Below are 18,406 nucleotides of genomic sequence, written 5' to 3' on the forward strand. Positions count from 1 at the left end.
CAAATGACTGTCCTGGAGCTAGCACTGCATTTCATGTCCATATTTACGAAAACAGACATCGTGCAATGTGCAGTCTTGGCAAATTTATTAAAACCCTGCAGACTCCGGTCTCTCGCAGTGCGACGCCAGGAGCCTATCACACACTGAGGGCTGCCGGGCGCCAGAAACAGCTTGGCACACGGAGAAGGCGGGGCTTCGCCCCGACCACACCCCCTTGCGTTCAAAGCCTTTCCGCCTATGGGCCCGCCCCCTCGGCGCAGTGTGTAACTCTAATTGGTCATCTCACTAATCCATCTGAGCACCTCGGCACCGATTGGATCAACTGCTGAACTGGGGTTGCGCACTTCCCAGGGCTGGGAACGCGGAGCGGACGCAGGCTGGCCGCCATTGCGCTGCGGGGAAAGCGTTCTCCTGTGTGAGGGGCTGTGGGGTGCGTGGCAGGCGTTTAAGGCCGGGCTGCGGGAGGCGCGCTCGGGTCGGGCAGGGTGACCGGAGGGGTTAGGCCGGGCCGGGGTGGATGCACTCGTAGTATGGCGGGAGTGTAGGCCGGGGGTCCCGGGCGCGTTTCTGCGGCGCTTCTTGTGGGCCCGGGCCTGTGGCTCGTTAATTTTTCTTTCCCGCCGCTCCGCAGATTCTCCGGGATGGCCGGAGTATTTCCTTACCGAGGGCCGGGTAACCCGGTGCCCGGCCCTCTCGCCCCGCTGCCGGACTACATGTCGGAGGAGAAGCTGCAGGAGAAAGGTGAGGCGAGACTGAATCGGGGCGCGGGCCGGAGGCGGGGCGGGTGCGCGCGCAGGCGGGTGGGACCCCACCCCCCCGCGTTTGGGAAGCTCATTAGGTGTCAGCTCCCTAGATACCCCGTTGAATTTTTTATCTAATGAATCCATTTTAAGCGCGTGTTATTTGCAGGCACTGATCCAGCGGGGATACGGTGGTGATGGAGACAAAATTCCTGTCCTTAAACGGGGTTCAGATTATGTCGGGAGAGAGAGACAAATGAAAAAACCTTGAAGATTTGTTATAAAAATGTTAGGCCGGGCGCGGTGGCTCACGCTTGTAATCCCAGTACTTTGGGAGGCCGAGGCGAGTGGATCACCTGAGGTCAGGAGTTCGAGACCAGCCTGGCCAACATGGCGAAACCCCGTCTCTAACAAAAATACAAAAATCAGCCAGCTGTGGTGGCGCGTGTCTGTAATGCCAGCTACTCCGGAGGCTGAGGCACAACAATTGCTTGAACCCGGCAGGGGGAGGTTGCAGTGAGTGACTTCCTGCCACTGTACTCCAGCCTGGGCAACAGAGCGAAACAACGTCTCAGGATAAATAAATAAATAATGTCAGCTAGTGATAAATGTGATGAAGGGAGAAATAGAGTAAAATGGTAAGGGAATTGGCAAGAAGTGCTTCTTCCTGCCAGATGCCTGCTCCTCCCTCACATACACTGGCAGGAGCTTACCCTAGGGCAAGGAGTGAAGTTGATTAGGCTGAGGGTGTGCAGTCCTTTAAACTGAGGTGCCTTTGTAGCTCGAAAATGGCAGCAATTGCAGGCCAAGCGCTATGCAGAAAAGCGGAAATTTGGGTTTGTGGACGCCCAGAAGGAAGACATGCCCCCAGAACATGTCAGGAAGATCATTCGAGACCATGGAGACATGACCAACAGGAAGTTCCGCCATGACAAAAGGGTTTACTTGGGGTAAGGACCACCCTGAAACAATTTCACTTGGAGTTTGGCCCTTTTGCCTTCTCCCTGTCCCAGTTTGCATCCTTGGATTGATGCGCTGTCATCTTGGAGTAGGACTCCGCTTTGACAGCTCATCTTGGTGGGTATGAGAAAGGAGAAAACCAGTAGGATTCTCCGGTAATTTCTGCATCTTCCACTTATGCAGTCTGTCTCCCTTCTCCTCCTGATTTGGGCCTGGTGCTTTAATTTGTCCTGTTGTTGTTATTGTAACACACTCCTGTCATTGAACTGGCTGAAGCCCAGAGTGGGATACTGTGTACAGTGGCAGCCAGACACTACTCAGGAACCTGAATTCTGTGTTTGGGGTATTTAACTTCAGAGGTATCCCTACTCTTGTTTTTCTGAGGCTCTAAACTGGATGAGTACAGGTACAGATGTCTTAACAGATCCCTGTTCTATTTGGACACAAAAATGTTTGACGTGTAATTAACTGGAAGTTTTGTTTATTAAAAAAAAAAAATACTTTTTTTGAGAACTGTGCTGGGTGCTGGGGATCTAGTGGTGAGCAGACAGTACCAGTCTCCACCTTTATGCAGTGTGCGATCTAGTGGCATGACAGACAGGTGACAACTAGTTATAGTGAAGCATGGGGAATGTTTTATTATTCTTGTGAGAAGATGCAGAGAGAATAGAATGTGAGACAGCCTCAAAGCTGTCTCCGGAGGGACAGCCGTTGATTTAGGGGAGCTGAGACCAGCATTGTGGGACTGTGAAGTTGAAGAAGAGTGTTAACCAGGTGAAGTTGGAGAGGGAGAGGCAGGGTTTCTGGTTATCAAGGGTCTGTATGCTAAGCTTGGGCGTTTGGATTGTAAAGTAGCATTTACTGTGGAACATGAACTTGTGGCTTCTCTGCAGGGGACAGGCAGCAGAATACCATGTCATTTCTGATAGCCTTGTCTTTTTCTGATAACGGCAGTGCCCTGAAGTACATGCCCCATGCGGTCCTCAAGCTGCTGGAGAACATGCCTATGCCTTGGGAGCAGATCCGGGACGTGCCTGTGCTGTACCACATCACTGGAGCCATTTCTTTCGTCAATGAGATTCCCTGGGTCATCGAACCTGTCTACATCTCCCAGTGGGGGTGAGAAGGCTGAACTAGGGTGTGCGGTGGTGGCGGTGGCTGGGAGGCAGTGGATGAATGGTTGCGTGACGTTCTTGCCTTCCAGGTCAATGTGGATTATGATGCGTCGAGAAAAGAGAGATAGGAGGCATTTCAAGAGGATGCGTTTTCCCCCTTTTGATGATGAGGAGCCACCCTTGGACTATGCTGACAACATCCTAGATGTTGAGCCCTTGGAGGCCATTCAGCTGGAGCTGGACCCCGAGGAGGATGCCCCTGTGTTGGACTGGTTCTACGACCACCAGCCATTAAGAGACAGCAGGAAGTGAGTGACAGGTGGAGATGCTGCTCCTGAGAGGAGCTGTGGAAACCCAGAAGGAGTCCTGGGAGATGAGTAGGCGGTGTGGTTTGTCTAGCTGCTTGCTTGATGTGGGCCTTTCTTTTTTTACCCTAGGTATGTAAATGGCTCCACTTACCAGCGCTGGCAGTTCACACTGCCTATGATGTCAACTCTCTACCGCCTGGCTAATCAGCTCCTGACAGACTTGGTGGATGACAACTATTTCTATCTGTTTGATCTGAAGGCCTTCTTCACATCCAAGGCACTCAATATGGCTATTCCTGGAGGCCCCAAATTTGAACCTCTTGTTCGAGACATCAACCTACAGTAAGTCGGAGAGATTAGGGATTTTAGGCATTTTGAGTTGAGTGAAATGTAATCTTCATCCTTAAAGTTCTGATATAACTTCCAAATCAGTCTGTTTGCATCAGGCGCAGTGGCTTATGCTGTAATCCCAGCACTTTGGGAGGCTGAGGCAGGAGGACTGCTTGAGCCCAGAAGTTTGAGACCAGCCTGGGCAACATGGCAAAACATTAGCTCTGTCTCTACCAAACGTTAGCTGGGTGTGGTGGTGCTCGCAGCTTCCTGTAGTCTGTTACTTGGGAGGCTGACCTGGGAGGATTGTTTGAGCCCAGGAGGTGACAGCTGCAGTGAGCCATGATCATGCAGTTGCATTCCAGCATGGGTAACAAGAGTGAGATCTTGTCTCAAAAAACAAACAAAAATAGTCTGCTTATTCTCGATTTTGTACCCTAGGGATGAAGACTGGAATGAATTCAATGATATTAACAAGATTATCATCCGGCAGCCTATCCGCACTGAATACAAGATTGCTTTTCCTTATTTGTACAACAATCTCCCACACCATGTCCACCTCACCTGGTAAGAGACCTGGAGCATCATAGCTGGAAAGGAGAAGGCTGGTGTTTAGGTTGGGCCAGGGCAGGGAAGCTTTGGCTGACTCTTCCTTTAATTTTAGGTACCATACTCCCAATGTCGTGTTCATCAAAACTGAGGACCCTGATTTGCCAGCTTTCTACTTCGATCCTTTGATCAACCCCATCTCCCATAGGCACTCCGTCAAGGTGAGAGGAAGGGAGGGACACTTACCCTCAGCTTTTCTAGGAGCAATGGCCTGAGGTTCGCTGAAGTGTTAACTAGGTAGTTTATTTTTTATTTTATTTTTTAAAATAAAGATGGGGTTTCACCATGTTGGTCAGGCTGGTCTTGAACTCCCGACCTCAGGTCATCTGCCCGCCTTGGCCTCTAAAGTGCTTGGATTACAGATGTGAGCCACCACACCCGGCCAGTGTTACTAGATAAATAGGCAGAGGGAGACATGTTTTCCGTCTTGCTAAGTGTTCCCCTTGAGCTATAAGCTAATTTGAGAATTCAGCATTTGCCTTAAAACATGTCGTTGGTATAATCCTGATTTCTGTGATTATCCTTCTGGACCTGATGGGTCTCCTCTTGGGTGCTCTAGATAATCTGACCCAGAGGGTCGCTTTTGTGTGTATTTGTTTTAGTCTTTATAGTGAGATGTACCTTATAGGTTACCCATTTCAAGTGTGTAATTTGATGGTTTTTAGGTTATTCTCATAGTTGTCTCAGCTGTCACCACATGCAATTTGAGAATATTTTTATTACCCCAAAAAGAAACTTAGCGGTTTCTCTCTTTCTCCCCAACTTTCCCATGCTACCACTGATCTACTTCCTGTCTATAGATTTGCCTGTTCCGCACGTTTTATGGAATGGAATAGAATGGAACCGTACACTGTGTAGTCTCTGGCGCCGGGCTTCTTAAGCTTCCCATGATGTTTTCAATGTCCGTCTGTGTTCCGTAGTGTCCAAGCCCGGTGTTTGGAGCTTGGGTGGGAGATGATGCAGTGTTGACCTTCGGTGATGTGGGCTCCTTTAGGAGGCTTTCTGGTGGTGAGCCAGTGGAGGTGTGAGAAGTGAGGCTTGCTTCCTGGTGCCCTGTGCTCCCTTGGTTCCCTTGGCACGGGCACTTCAGGGCTGCTTTTGTCAGGCAGCCCAGTTTCCATGGCAGATGTGGGCTTCGTGCTTGGCCCCAGAGAATTTCATCTCAGGTCTGTGCCTCGTGCAGCAGGAGCTAAACCCTTAGGGGGATTCCTTTCCTTTTGCAGAGCCAGGAACCATTGCCGGATGATGATGAGGAGTTTGAGCTCCCGGAGTTTGTGGAGCCCTTCCTGAAGGACACACCCCTCTACACCGACAACACGGCCAACGGCATCGCCCTGCTCTGGGCCCCACGGCCCTTCAACCTACGCTCTGGTCGCACCCGCCGGGCCCTGGACATACCGCTTGTCAAGAACTGGTAAGGCTCCTACCTGGGGCATGGGGAATGGTAGTGGATGTACAGGAGGAAAGCCTCCAACTAGGTGGGCATGTTGCCTTTTTTTTTTTTTTTTTTGAGACGGAGTTTCGCTCTTTTTGCCCAGGCTGGAGTGCAATGGCGCGATCTCGGCTCACCGCAACCTCCGCCTCCTGGGTTCAGGCAATTCTCCTGCCTCAGCCTCCTGAGTAGCTGGGATTATAGGCATGCGCCACCATGCCCAGCTGATTTTTTGTATTTTTAGTAGAGACGGGGTTTCACTATGTTGACCAGGATGGTCTCGATCTCTTGACCTCGTGATCCACCCACCTCGGCCTCCCAAAGTGCTGGGATTACAGGCGTGAGCCACCGCGCCCGGCCTGGGCATGTTGCCTTTTTTAAATTCTTTTTTTTTTTTTTTTTTCCCCCATAAAACTGGTAGACCACCCAAGGCTTGTAGCCTTTAGTGGAGTGGCTGGAAGAAGAGATGGGCAAACTCTGGTGGGCTGATTTTTCCAGGTATCGGGAGCATTGTCCGGCTGGGCAGCCTGTGAAAGTGAGGGTCTCCTACCAGAAGCTGCTGAAGTACTACGTGCTGAATGCCCTGAAGCACCGGCCCCCTAAGGCCCAAAAGAAGAGGTAAGGTGCCCAGCCAGAGGCCCTGGTTAATCTTCTGTTCTGGAGATCATCAGTGGCTAACTCTCACTCTCCGTGTTCCCACCTCAGGTATCTGTTCCGCTCCTTCAAAGCCACCAAATTCTTTCAGTCCACAAAGCTGGACTGGGTGGAGGTTGGGCTACAGGTTTGCCGCCAGGGCTACAACATGCTCAACCTTCTCATTCACCGTAAAAACCTCAACTACCTGCACCTGGACTACAACTTTAATCTGAAGCCTGTGAAAACACTCACCACCAAGGTGCCTGCATTGGAGCTTTGGGGTCTCCTGGGCCTGAGGGCGGACAGCTATCTCTGCTCTGGCTCCCTTTGGAGGCGTATGTCCAGGTGGGACCATTGCTCATTCATGTTCTCTCTGTGTTTTGCGTCTTCTCCAGGAAAGAAAGAAATCTCGTTTTGGGAATGCTTTCCATCTGTGTCGGGAGGTTCTGCGGTTGACTAAGCTGGTTGTGGATAGTCATGTGCAGTACCGGCTGGGCAATGTGGATGCCTTCCAGGTGAGGCTAGGTATTCCCAACCCCTGCCCAGGTGAGGAGGCTGGATGAAGCCTGTGCCAACTATGGGGCTGCTTTAAGCTCCAAGTCTCATGGGGCATTGTGTTGCAGCTGGCAGATGGATTGCAGTATATATTTGCCCATGTGGGGCAGTTGACGGGCATGTATCGATACAAATACAAGCTGATGCGACAGATTCGCATGTGCAAGGACCTGAAGCATCTCATCTATTATCGCTTTAACACGGTGAGGCCCTGATCTTATTTACTGACTTTGACTTTCTTTTTTTTTTTTGAGACAGTTTTACTCTGTTTCCCAGGTTGGAGAGCAATGGCGTGTTACGATCTCGGCTCATTGCAACCTCAGCCTCCCAAGTAGCTAGGATTATAGGTGCTCACCACCACACCTGGCTAACTTTTTTTTTCTTTTTTTTTTTTTTTTTTTTTTGAGATTGAGTCTTGCTCTGTTGCCCAGGCTGGAGTGCAGTGTCACTGATCTTGGCTCACTGCAACCTCCGCGTCCTGAGTTCAGGTGATTTTCCTGCCTCAGTCTCCCGAGTAGCTGGGATTGCAGGCGTGCACCACCATGCCTGGATAATTTTTGTATTTTTAGTAGAGACTTGGTTTAACTATGTTGACCAGGCCAGTCTCAAACTCCTGATCTCATCATCCACCTGCCTTGGCCTCCCAAAGTGCTGAGATTACAGGCGTGAGCCACTGTGCCTGGCCTTACCGACTGACTTTCTCAGATCTTTTTTCAATTGTACATTTAGACCGGCTCTTTCTGGGGACCCATTTGGAGAGCAGCTAAGAGTGTGTCCTTACTGCTCCTTTAAATTCGTATGGGAGATCTTAGTTCCTGGTTTTTGCCTTAAGGTTTCTCATTTACCTTCTTGTTTTAGATGTTGAGGTCCCAGAGTTTTTCTTTTTTCCCTTCTACTGCCATACACATGTTCTTCTGTTTGTATATATACATAGCTGCCCCACCTCTGCCCAGGTGTCTGTTGTTCTTTAAATGTGTTGCTGATTTGTGTTCTGAACTTCTGCTTGGCTCATAGGGCCCTGTAGGGAAGGGTCCTGGCTGTGGCTTCTGGGCTGCTGGTTGGCGAGTCTGGCTGTTTTTCATGCGTGGCATTACGCCTTTATTGGAGCGATGGCTGGGCAACCTCCTGGCCCGGCAGTTTGAAGGTGAGTGTTTTTCTGTCTGTCCACCTTCTCCTGTTACTGTTTCAAAGGTAGCTTGTGTGTTTCTGCTCTGTCCCCTGCCCTCGTTTGAGTCTGTTCCCTGCTCTTGTATGAGCACCCCTTCCTACTGGATTGCCTTTAGATCCAATTCTCAAATGACCTAGTATTCTTATTTCTTGGGCTTCCTTCTGGGGCCTAGAGAGGCAGTCATGCATTTGCATGAGAGTGGACATTCCTCAGAAGCATACTTGTGAACGTTTAAGGCAGCTTGTCTTTTTGGGTATGCTGGGCACGTGGATGCTTTGTTAATACCTAATTTGATTGTAACCATATGAGTGAGGGGCACGAAGGTACAGACCCTTACTAAAAGCAAGGAATCTTGCTTATAATCACCATGGGACACTCTACTTCTAGGTCGACACTCAAAGGGGGTGGCGAAGACAGTAACGAAGCAGCGAGTGGAGTCGCATTTTGACCTGGAGCTTCGGGCAGCTGTGATGCATGATATTCTGGACATGATGCCTGAGGGGATCAAACAGAACAAGGCCCGGACGATCCTGCAGCACCTCAGTGAAGCCTGGCGCTGCTGGAAAGCCAACATTCCTTGGAAGGTGATTGTCTCTCTATTTTCTTAGAGGCGTAAACGTCCGTTTTTTTGTTTTGTTTTTTCTCTTTGAGATGGAGTCTTGCTCTGTCACCTAAGCTGGAGTGCAATGGTAGTAGAGATGGGGTTTCACCATGTTGGCCATGCTGGTCTCAAACTCTTGACCTCATGATCTGCCTGCCTCGGCTTCCTCAAGTGTTAGGATTACAGGCGTGAGCCACCGCACCCGGCCTCATCCGTCTTTAGGTTAGGATCACCACTTCGGGACTCATTAGGGGGCTAGTTGGCTCCTGTCTCTTTTCTTTTCCCTTTTAGAGAAGGGGCTTGCTGTGGTGCCTAGGCTGGCCTCAGACTCCTGAGCTTGTGATCCTCCTTAGCCTCCTGAGGAGCCAGGTCGCAGATGTGTGCCACAGTACCTGGCTTGATGGTGTTTTTTGGACTTTCAGGTCCCTGGGCTGCCGACGCCCATAGAGAATATGATCCTTCGGTACGTGAAGGCCAAGGCTGACTGGTGGACCAACACTGCCCATTACAATCGCGAGCGGATTCGCCGAGGGGCCACTGTCGACAAGACTGTCTGTAAAAAGAACCTGGGCCGCCTCACCCGGCTCTACCTGAAGGCAGAACAGGAGCGGCAGCACAACTACCTGAAGGTGGGGCAGAGGGGGCTGGGCTGGTGTGAGTAGTGGGGAGTGCGCGGGAGCGAGGACTGCAGCGTCGTGACTAGACCTTGTCTGGGGGATCGGGCTGTAGCGGAGGCTGACTTCATGTCCCCCTTGCAGGATGGGCCTTACATCACAGCGGAGGAGGCAGTGGCGGTGTACACCACCACTGTGCATTGGCTGGAAAGCCGTAGGTTCTCTCCCATCCCATTCCCCCCACTCTCCTATAAGCATGACACCAAGTTGCTCATCTTGGCATTGGAGCGGCTCAAAGAAGCTTATAGGTGAGTAGCAGGGTAGATAGGTTCCTGTTGGGAAGGGGCAGCAGGGAGTGGGCTCCTCATCAGAGTCCAAAGAAAAAAGGTATAGCCCCGCTCTTTTCTGGGTTGACTTCCTCTTGGTTTTCCCATTCACCTTTCCCATTGCTTTATCAGCGTGAAGTCTCGGTTAAACCAGTCTCAGAGGGAGGAGCTAGGTCTGATTGAGCAAGCCTACGATAACCCCCACGAGGCGCTGTCCCGCATCAAGCGTCACCTCCTCACACAGAGAGCCTTCAAAGAAGTGAGTGAGATGCCGTCCAAGTTTTCTTTTTGGTTCTGCCATTCATTCTTGGTAGAACCAAAGGTAGCAGGTTGCCTCAGGTGATGGGTGGATTGGTGTGAAGCAGCCTCCTTGTCCCACAGGTGGGCATTGAGTTCATGGATCTCTATAGCCACCTGGTTCCAGTGTACGACGTAGAGCCGCTGGAGAAGATAACTGATGCCTACCTGGACCAATACCTGTGGTATGAAGCTGACAAGCGCCGCCTCTTTCCACCCTGGATTAAGCCTGCGGACACAGAGCCACCGCCACTGCTGGTTTACAAGTGGTGCCAAGGTAGAACTTTTCCAAGATTGCCCTGTGAGGAGCGGGGGGTGAATTTAGTTCGATGTCAAAATTCTCATCTGGGCGGCGTGATTGGTTTCCTCTCTTGATACATGGTCATAGAAGGAAGGTAGTGTTCATGTTAAACTGAGTCATAGCAATCCAGATGAATACGTGGCATGTTGTGATAGTCACTGTGGGGCTAGTCCTGAGAGGATTTCTAACTGCTGGAGACCTGCATTGCTGCTCCTCAGGCATCAATAACCTTCAGGACGTGTGGGAGACAAGTGAAGGCGAGTGCAATGTCATGCTGGAATCACGCTTTGAGAAGATGTATGAAAAGATCGACTTGACCCTGCTTAACAGGCTACTGCGCCTCATCGTGGACCACAACATAGCTGACTACATGACAGCCAAGAACAACGTTGTCATCAACTACAAGGTGTGTTTCTGGGCTTGTAGGGTCCACTGACGCAGAATTTGCTGAGGGAGAACAGAAGAGGTGGGCCCTAGAGAATGCTGGGACGTAGCCCAGGTTGTTGAGAATTGTGGCTTTTTCCTTCTAGGACATGAACCATACGAATTCATACGGGATAATCAGAGGCCTGCAGTTTGCCTCGTTCATTGTGCAATATTACGGCCTGGTGATGGATTTGCTTGTGTTGGGATTGCACCGGGCCAGTGAGATGGCTGGGCCCCCTCAGATGCCAAATGACTTCCTCAGTTTCCAGGACATCGCCACTGAGGCTGCCCACCCCATCCGTCTCTTCTGCAGATACATTGATCGCATCCATATTTTTTTCAGGTGAGGGCCTGCCGGGATTCCTGGCCTCACAGGGTACTGAGGCATATGCCTTGCCTCTGAAATCAGCTATGATACCTTAGCTGACGTAACTGCTGCTGGGACTTCAAGATGGAATGAAGGCCGGGGAGGGTGGAGGTAGGATGGGATAGGGTCTCCATCTCTGGAGCTGCAGGACTCGGGGGTGGGTCCCAAATCTTAGTGTATCTGGGCCTCAGCAATGTCCCTGGTCTGGTGCAGGTTCACAGCAGATGAGGCTCGGGACCTGATTCAGCGTTACCTGACAGAGCACCCTGACCCCAACAATGAAAACATTGTTGGCTATAATAACAAGAAATGCTGGCCCCGAGATGCCCGCATGCGCCTCATGAAACACGACGTTAACTTGTAAGTCTGGGTTGGGCTGTGCGGGCTGGAAGGACACGGAGGCTGAGGAACCCAGAGAGGACAGCCGTGAGGCTGTGTCCTGGGCGGAGAAGCGTAGCTGTGTTGGGATATCATTGGTTGGCCGTGGAAGGGAATTTCCTTCCAAGAGACTGATATGACCATATGTTCTCTGTGGGCAGGGGTCGAGCAGTATTCTGGGACATCAAGAACCGCCTGCCACGGTCAGTGACCACGGTTCAGTGGGAGAACAGCTTCGTGTCTGTGTACAGTAAGGACAACCCCAACCTGCTGTTCAACATGTGCGGCTTCGAGTGCCGCATCCTGCCCAAGTGCCGCACCAGCTACGAGGAGTTCACCCACAAGGACGGGGTCTGGAACCTGCAGAATGAGGTACCGCCTGGGAGGGTCTGGGACGGGCGCCAGCACGCCTGTGCTTCCGGGGTAGGTGCGAGCGAGGCACACAGGCGTCCCTCGACACTGTCAGTCACTTGTGCCTTGTTGTGTGGAAAGGGCTCAGTGGGGGTCACAGTTGGCTCTTGCCTCTGTGGGTTCCTGAGGCAAGTTAACCTTGACTCTGTGGTTCAGGTCACTAAGGAGCGGACAGCTCAGTGTTTCCTGCGTGTGGATGATGAGTCAATGCAGCGCTTCCACAACCGCGTGCGTCAAATTCTGATGGCCTCTGGCTCCACCACCTTCACCAAGGTACAAGGCCTTCACCCCCAGCTTCCCTCCTGCCCTCTGCTCACCTCACATCCCTTTCAGCTCTGCCCCTGCTTGATTCTTTCTTCCCAGCTTTGCTCCGTGTACCAGTTTCCATGCTCTGTGCAATAGTGGCTTAGAATGTCCGTCACTTCGTAGTGATGTTCTGATCGTTCCTTGTAGGCTTTCTGCAGTCTCCTGTGGAGTTGTGATGGTTCTAAATTAAGGCAAAAGTAGAAGTTGGATTTATTATTTTGAACACAAAAGCATTGTTTTTGCATTTACTCAGGGGCTTATGTAAATGATATGAACCAGGCATAAATGACCTGTGAAAAAGCAGTTCTCTCTAGGTATCTCAGTGTGCGTTTCTCCCAGTTACCTTGAGAATGGAGAAAGAAAAATCTGAGGAATTTTGAACCATGGATATTTAAGTTTTTGCAGGTTTAAAAAGTTACCTTGGCCGGGCACAGTGGCTCACACCTGTAATCCTAGCACTTTGGGAGGCTGAGGCAGGTAGATCACCTGAGGTTAAGAGTTTGAGACCAGGCTGGCCAACATGAAACTTTGTCTCAACTAAAAATAAAAAAAATTAGCCAGGCCTGGTGGCAGGCAGGTGTAATCCCAGCTACTTGGGAGGCTGAGGCAGAATTGCTTAAACCCGGGAGGTGGAGGTTGCAGTGAGCTGAGATCGCACTGTTGCCTTCCAGCTACGGCAACAGAGCAAAAACTCTATCTCAGAAAAAAAAGTTACTCTGGTTTCCATTTACTATAACATTTTTCTTGTATTCTGAACTTCGTATCTCTAAACGTGCAGCATTGTGCAGAATGTTTTCTCTTTTTTAGTAAGTTTTCTGTTAAGGGTACGTTCTATTGTAGAACTATTGCCTTGGCCAGGTGTGGTGGCTCATGCCTGTAATCCAAGCACTTTGGAGGCCATGGCGGGCGGATCACCTGAGGTCGGGAGTTCAAGACCAGCCTGACCAACACGGTAAAACCCTGTCTTTAAAAAAGAAAATTAAAAAAAAGAACTATTGCCTTACAGTTGAGTTTCCTTTATCCAAAATTCTTGGGACCAGAAATGTTTTGATTACAGATTTTTTTTTTTTTTTTTTTTGTCATTATTATTACTAGAGACAGCATCTTACTCTGTCACTTAGGCTGAAGTGCAGTGGCGTTATCATAACTCACTGTAGTTCAGGTGATCCTCACACCTCAGTCTCCCTAGTATCTGGGACCATGGGTGCATATGCCACCATGCTAATTTTTTTTTTTTTTTTTGAGACAGAGTTTCACTCTTGTTGCCCAGGCTAGAGTGCAATGGCGTGATCTCCGCTCACCATAACCTCCGCCTCCTGGGTTTAAGGGATTCTCCTGCTTCAGCCTCCTGAGTAGCTGGGATTACAGGCATGTGGCATCACACCTGGCTGATTTTGTGTTTTTAGTAGAGATGGGGTTTCTCCACATTGGTCAGGCTGGTCTCAAACTCCCTACCTCTGGTGACCTGCGTCCCAAAGTTCTGGGATTACCCACTGTGCCCGGCCTAATTTTTAAATTTTTTGAGACCTGGGGTCTCACTCTCTTTTCCAGGCTGGTCTCAAACTCTTTGGGTTCAAGCAGTCCTCCTGCCTCAGGCTCCCAGAGTGCTGGATTACAGGTGTGAGCCACTGTGCCCAGCCTTGAAATATTTTCATTATACAGCTAGTGCTCGACTTACGACCACAATTGGTTCCAACAGACCATCGTAACACGATTTGGTCGTAAGTTGAGTAGGCTTTATGTACAGTACTGTGAAATGATGTTACAAAAGTCTTTAAGTCATATTTTATCATAATTTTCTTTTATTATGGTTATATATCATAATTTTTTGTTCATTTTACGCCATTTGTATCATCTCTACACCATTATGTTTCTTATTTTTACATTCGTCTGGTTTAAGTGAAACACTGCATTACCAGTGCAACTGGTTTAATATTTGCAAAACATATAAAATTACAAAATACAGGTGCATACAAAAATACAAAATACAGGTGTAAAAAATACCATAGGAAACATTTTCCCAATTGCAAAACATATCAAAATATGTAAACATGTATGAAACATTTTATTGGCCGCCGGTGCTTGGCTGCAGATCGTTGATGTTGTCATCTGAGGCAGCAGTTGGGGTTACCGGAGTTGGTTTTTTCATAAACATGGTGAGCTTTGTCTGAATTGTATGTTTCTTTTTTCCCTTTTTTTTGAGACGGAGTTTCACTCATGTTACCCAGGCTGGAGTGCAATGGCGCGATCTCGGCTCAACGCAACCTCCACCTCCTGGGTTCAGGCAATTCTCCTGCCTCAGCCTCCTGAGTAGCTGGGATTACAGGCACGCACCACCATGCCCAGCTAATGTTTTATATTTTTAGTAGAGACGGGGTTTCACCATGTTGACCAGGATGGTCTCGATCTCTTGACCTCGTGATCTACCCGCCTCGGCCTCCCAAAGTGCTGGGATTACAGGCTTGAGCCACCGCGCCCGGCCCCGATGTTTCTTTTTTTCTTCATAAATTTTACAATGCGGACGAAACACATCGTGCGCCATCCGTTCAATCCTTGCAAATCGTTCGATGTTTGGGTCCATTGCTTCGAAATGTATACGAAGTTTATTCAGTAAAGATAAACTGTCTGAAAATCCCTTAGTGGTGAACTTACTTTCTGGCTCCTCCTCTTCTTTCTCTGCTTCTCTTCTTTCTTCTTCCACCACTCTTTCTTCTTTCAGCTCGATTAGCTCTTCATTTGTAAGTTCTCCAGATTCTTTGCCTAGCAACTCTTCGACATCTTCCATTTCACAATCCAAAGAAAGGTCTTTACCGAGTTTTACTGTTTTTTCCTGAATCGTTTCAAGTTCATGTTCACTGTCAAATCTGTCAAAATCATTAACATAGCACTTAACACAGTTTTTCCAGATGCCATTCATGCACTTTGTCGTCACAGCCTCCCAGGCGGTAGCGATATTCTTAATACACATCAAAATGTTGTAGTGTTTCCAAAAATCTACAGTGGAGCGGTCGTGGCTAGCGATTGTGGTCGTAAAGTCGAATGGTCGTAAGTTGCATAGATCGTAAGTCGAAAAATACCTGTAGTTGCGGGTTCAGCATCCCTAATCCAAAATCTGAAATGCTCCAGTGCGTATTTCCTTCAGCATCATGCTGGTGCTCAGAATGTTGGGACTCAAAAAATTTCAGCCTTTTGAGCATTCTGGGTTTGTGACTAACCTGTATCTGGGGAATCTGTGAGAGCACCAGAGTTGATGATTGCTCTAGCCAGTCTGGAAGTGGAAGAGGAAAGGATTCCGGAAAGAACTGCATGTGATGAGGCAGGTGAGGGAGGGCGTTCCTCTAGCCAGGTGTGGAGACGTAACTAGCTTGGTGTATGTGGGGCTATGGAAGGTTCAAAGTTTGCTGGATAAATTGTGGAATTGGGAATGTTCAGAGATGAGGCTGGATAAATAGTGGAGAGCCGTATCATGGAGAGCGTTGGACACCTTATGAAAAGGTATGTGAGGGTCTTAAGCACAGAGTGACTTTGTCAGATTTATTTATTTATTTAATGTCCCATGTTGCAGATGTAGACGTTCTGAGATTTCTGTGTTAGATGATTCACAGCTGTGAGAGAGAGCACTAAATAGTGGATAAGATGGGAGACCAGGTCTGGGGACTGCTGCAGAAGTCCAGATAAAAATGATGAGAGCAAAGTAACCAGGCGTGGCAGCGTGTGCCTGTAATATCAGCACTTTGGGAGGCCCAGGTGTCTGGATCACCTGAGCTCAGCCTGACCAACATGGTGAAGCCCCATGTCTACTTTAAATACGAAAATTAGCTGGGCTTTGTGCTGCACACCTGTAATCCCAGCTAGTTGGGAGGCTGAGGCAGGAGAATGGCTTGACCCAGGAGTCGGAGGTTGCAGTGAGCTGAGATTGTGCCACTGCACTCCAGCCTGGGCAACAGAGTGAGAGTCTGTCTCCTAAATAAATAAGTAAAGTTAAATAAAAATGATGAGAGCAGTGAAAGTAAAGGTAGGAAGAGGGGAACAGACTTGATAAGAAGTTAGCACGTAAAATCAGCAGAACTTTGTTGTCATGGGGGTGCTGGAAGAAAGAAGAAAATGATGTGCAGAGCTTGGCGCGGGTGACCAGGTGGATGTTAGTGCCGCCAGCTGGAAGACTGCGTTAACAAGAGCAGCTTTAGGAGGAAGATAAAGACTTTTAGTTTAGAGTCTATAAGGTGTGAAGTTCCCGAGAACATTCAGATGGAGGTGCCCAGCAGGCATTTATTTATATCATGTTTCTTCAGTTCCAAGATATGCACATAAGCACATGTATACACATCTACGTATATTCTTCCTACTCCCTTAATGGTGCCTTTTTAATTGATGATCTGTTTGATTTGATTTTTAAAAACTATGAGTTTGACATTCCAGGGAGAGAAATGAAACTAGAAAGTTAAGAGCAGTCAGGGATAACCTAGAGGTTCCTAGGATGTTTGAGTGGCAGTCTAAGCATGGAGGGGAGGTCTGGATTTAAAGATGTTGATTTAGGAGTCTGTCAGAATAAAGATTGAAAGCTGAAGAATGAGTGACATCACCCAGGGAGGATGCGGAGTGAGAAGAGGAGAGGAACGAATTTGGCCTGTGGGAAATACCAAGATTAAGTGTGCCAGAGCCCATGGGACAGTGCTGGGTCCTGGGAAGCAAGGCCGTCAGGAGCAAGTGTCCAGAGTCAGGTGGATGCTTCGCAGTGTCAGTTGCCTCAGAGCATTTCAGTTAGATAAGGACTGAAAAGGATTCATTGGATTTGGGAGTTAGGACGTCATTGGTGACCTTAGCAAGAGCTGTTACAGAAATAGTGGGGACGGAAGCCAGATGGCAGTGGGTGAGGCTTTCTGGAAAGTGAGTGAGTGGAGATAGCAAGGACAGTCTATTTGCCAGTTGAAGAGAAGGAAGGACATTAGATGCCATCTAGAGGGAGCTGTAAGTCAGTGCAGGGATTTCTGATGGCAGTGACATGAGTATGTTTTAATTAAGGAGCCCAGTAGAGTTTAGTGTACAATAGAAAGGTGTGATGATTGGTCAGGCGCAGTGGCTGACTCCTGTAGTAACCCCAGCACTTTGGGAGGCCGAGGCGGGTGGATCACCAAGTCAGGAGTTCAAGACCAGCCTGGCCAATATGGTGAAACCCCATCTCTACTAAAAATACAACAATTAGCTGGGCACGGTGGTGGGTACCTGTAAATCCCAGCTACTCTGGAGGCTGAGGCAGGAGAATTGTTTGAACCTGGGAGGTGAAGGTTGTAGTGAGCTGAGATCATGTCACTGCTCTCCAGCCTGGATGACGGAGGAAGACTCTGTCTTGGGGAAAAAAATAAAAAGAAATTAAAAGTTTGGTAATTGATGAGCAGAGTTGCAGAGGGGTTCCCTAGGGGTAGAATAAAGAGCAAGCAGGCTGGGCACAGTGGCTCACAGCTGTAATCCTAGCACTTTGGGAGGCCGAGGCGGGCAGATCACAAGGTCAGCAGATTGAGACCATCCTGGCCAACATGATGAAACTAAAAATACAAAAAAGTAGCTGGGCGTGGTGGCGGGCACCTGTAATCCCAGCTACTTGGGAGGCTGAGGCAGGATAATTACTTGAACCCAGGAGGCAGAGGTTGCAGTGAGCCGAGATTGCACCACTGCACTCCACCCTGGTGACAGAGTGAGTCTCTGTCTCGAAAAAAAAAGTGAGAATGGAAGAAGATCTGCGAGGTTAAGGAAGCAGCTGACTATAGTGGTTAGAAGCACAGGTTCTGGAGGCAGATTGGGTTCACATCATACCTTTGTCATATTACTAGTTGAGATCTTGGGAAAATTGCCCATGCTGGGCCTTAATTTCCTCGTCTGTGAAATAGGGATACTGATATTACCTAGCTCAGAGGGCTTTTGTGAAACTTAAGTGAAATTGTGTATTTAGTATGCCATATTATTACTTGATAAATTGCCTGATAAAGCTGGGCACGGTGGCTTATGCCTGCAATCCCAGCACTTTTGGAGGCTGAGATGGGAAGACTGCCTGAGCCTAGGAATTCGAGACCAGCTTAGGTAACGTAGCAAGATCCTGTTTATGTTTAAAAAATAAATAAATAATATAAAATAAGATAGATTTTTAAAAAATGTGTTTAAAAAGCTATGTCATGGGCAAATTCTAAAACTTTTTGCTTTTTTGTTTTGTTTTTTTTTTCCACTTACGGTGTTTCACCATGTTAGCCAGGCTGATCTTGAACTCCTGACCTCAGGTGATCCACCCACCTCAGCCTCCCAAAGTGCTGGGATTACAAGTTGGAGCCACCATGCCTGGCCTTATATTATAATTTGTTTTTTTTTTATGAAGACTTAAAAGATATGCCGGGCGCGGTGGCTCACGCCTGTAATCCCAACACTTTGGGAGGCCGAGGCGGGTGGATCACAAGGTCAAGAGATCAAGACCATCCTGGTCAACACAGTGAAACCCCGTCTCTACTAAAACTACAAAAAATTAGCTGGGCGTGGTGGC

General features: G+C 48.8%; 1 protein-coding gene across 1 annotated transcript in view; it reads left to right on the top strand.

Annotated features, from left to right (window-relative positions):
- Positions 1-311: 311 nt before the first annotated feature.
- The window catches only part of PRPF8 (pre-mRNA processing factor 8), a 35,059-nt gene continuing 16,964 nt past the window's right edge, over positions 312-18,406 (top strand). Inside the window, exons 1-24 of the mRNA XM_017541659.2 lie at positions 312-430; positions 632-741; positions 1,522-1,690; positions 2,655-2,819; positions 2,905-3,123; positions 3,253-3,465; positions 3,895-4,020; positions 4,118-4,223; positions 5,286-5,476; positions 5,993-6,112; positions 6,200-6,389; positions 6,526-6,645; positions 6,754-6,888; positions 7,700-7,829; positions 8,241-8,437; positions 8,877-9,083; positions 9,213-9,376; positions 9,527-9,653; positions 9,776-9,968; positions 10,211-10,398; positions 10,523-10,761; positions 10,999-11,145; positions 11,325-11,535; positions 11,731-11,847. Coding sequence (XP_017397148.1) covers positions 642-741; positions 1,522-1,690; positions 2,655-2,819; positions 2,905-3,123; positions 3,253-3,465; positions 3,895-4,020; positions 4,118-4,223; positions 5,286-5,476; positions 5,993-6,112; positions 6,200-6,389; positions 6,526-6,645; positions 6,754-6,888; positions 7,700-7,829; positions 8,241-8,437; positions 8,877-9,083; positions 9,213-9,376; positions 9,527-9,653; positions 9,776-9,968; positions 10,211-10,398; positions 10,523-10,761; positions 10,999-11,145; positions 11,325-11,535; positions 11,731-11,847 — 3,774 coding nt within the window. The 5' untranslated portion in view covers positions 312-430; positions 632-641. The remainder of the gene's footprint in view (positions 431-631; positions 742-1,521; positions 1,691-2,654; positions 2,820-2,904; positions 3,124-3,252; positions 3,466-3,894; positions 4,021-4,117; positions 4,224-5,285; positions 5,477-5,992; positions 6,113-6,199; positions 6,390-6,525; positions 6,646-6,753; positions 6,889-7,699; positions 7,830-8,240; positions 8,438-8,876; positions 9,084-9,212; positions 9,377-9,526; positions 9,654-9,775; positions 9,969-10,210; positions 10,399-10,522; positions 10,762-10,998; positions 11,146-11,324; positions 11,536-11,730; positions 11,848-18,406) is intronic.

This window comes from Cebus imitator, unplaced genomic scaffold (genome assembly GCF_001604975.1).
Source record: "Cebus imitator isolate Cc_AM_T3 unplaced genomic scaffold, Cebus_imitator-1.0 Scaffold136, whole genome shotgun sequence".
Lineage (NCBI taxonomy): Eukaryota > Metazoa > Chordata > Mammalia > Primates > Cebidae > Cebus > Cebus imitator.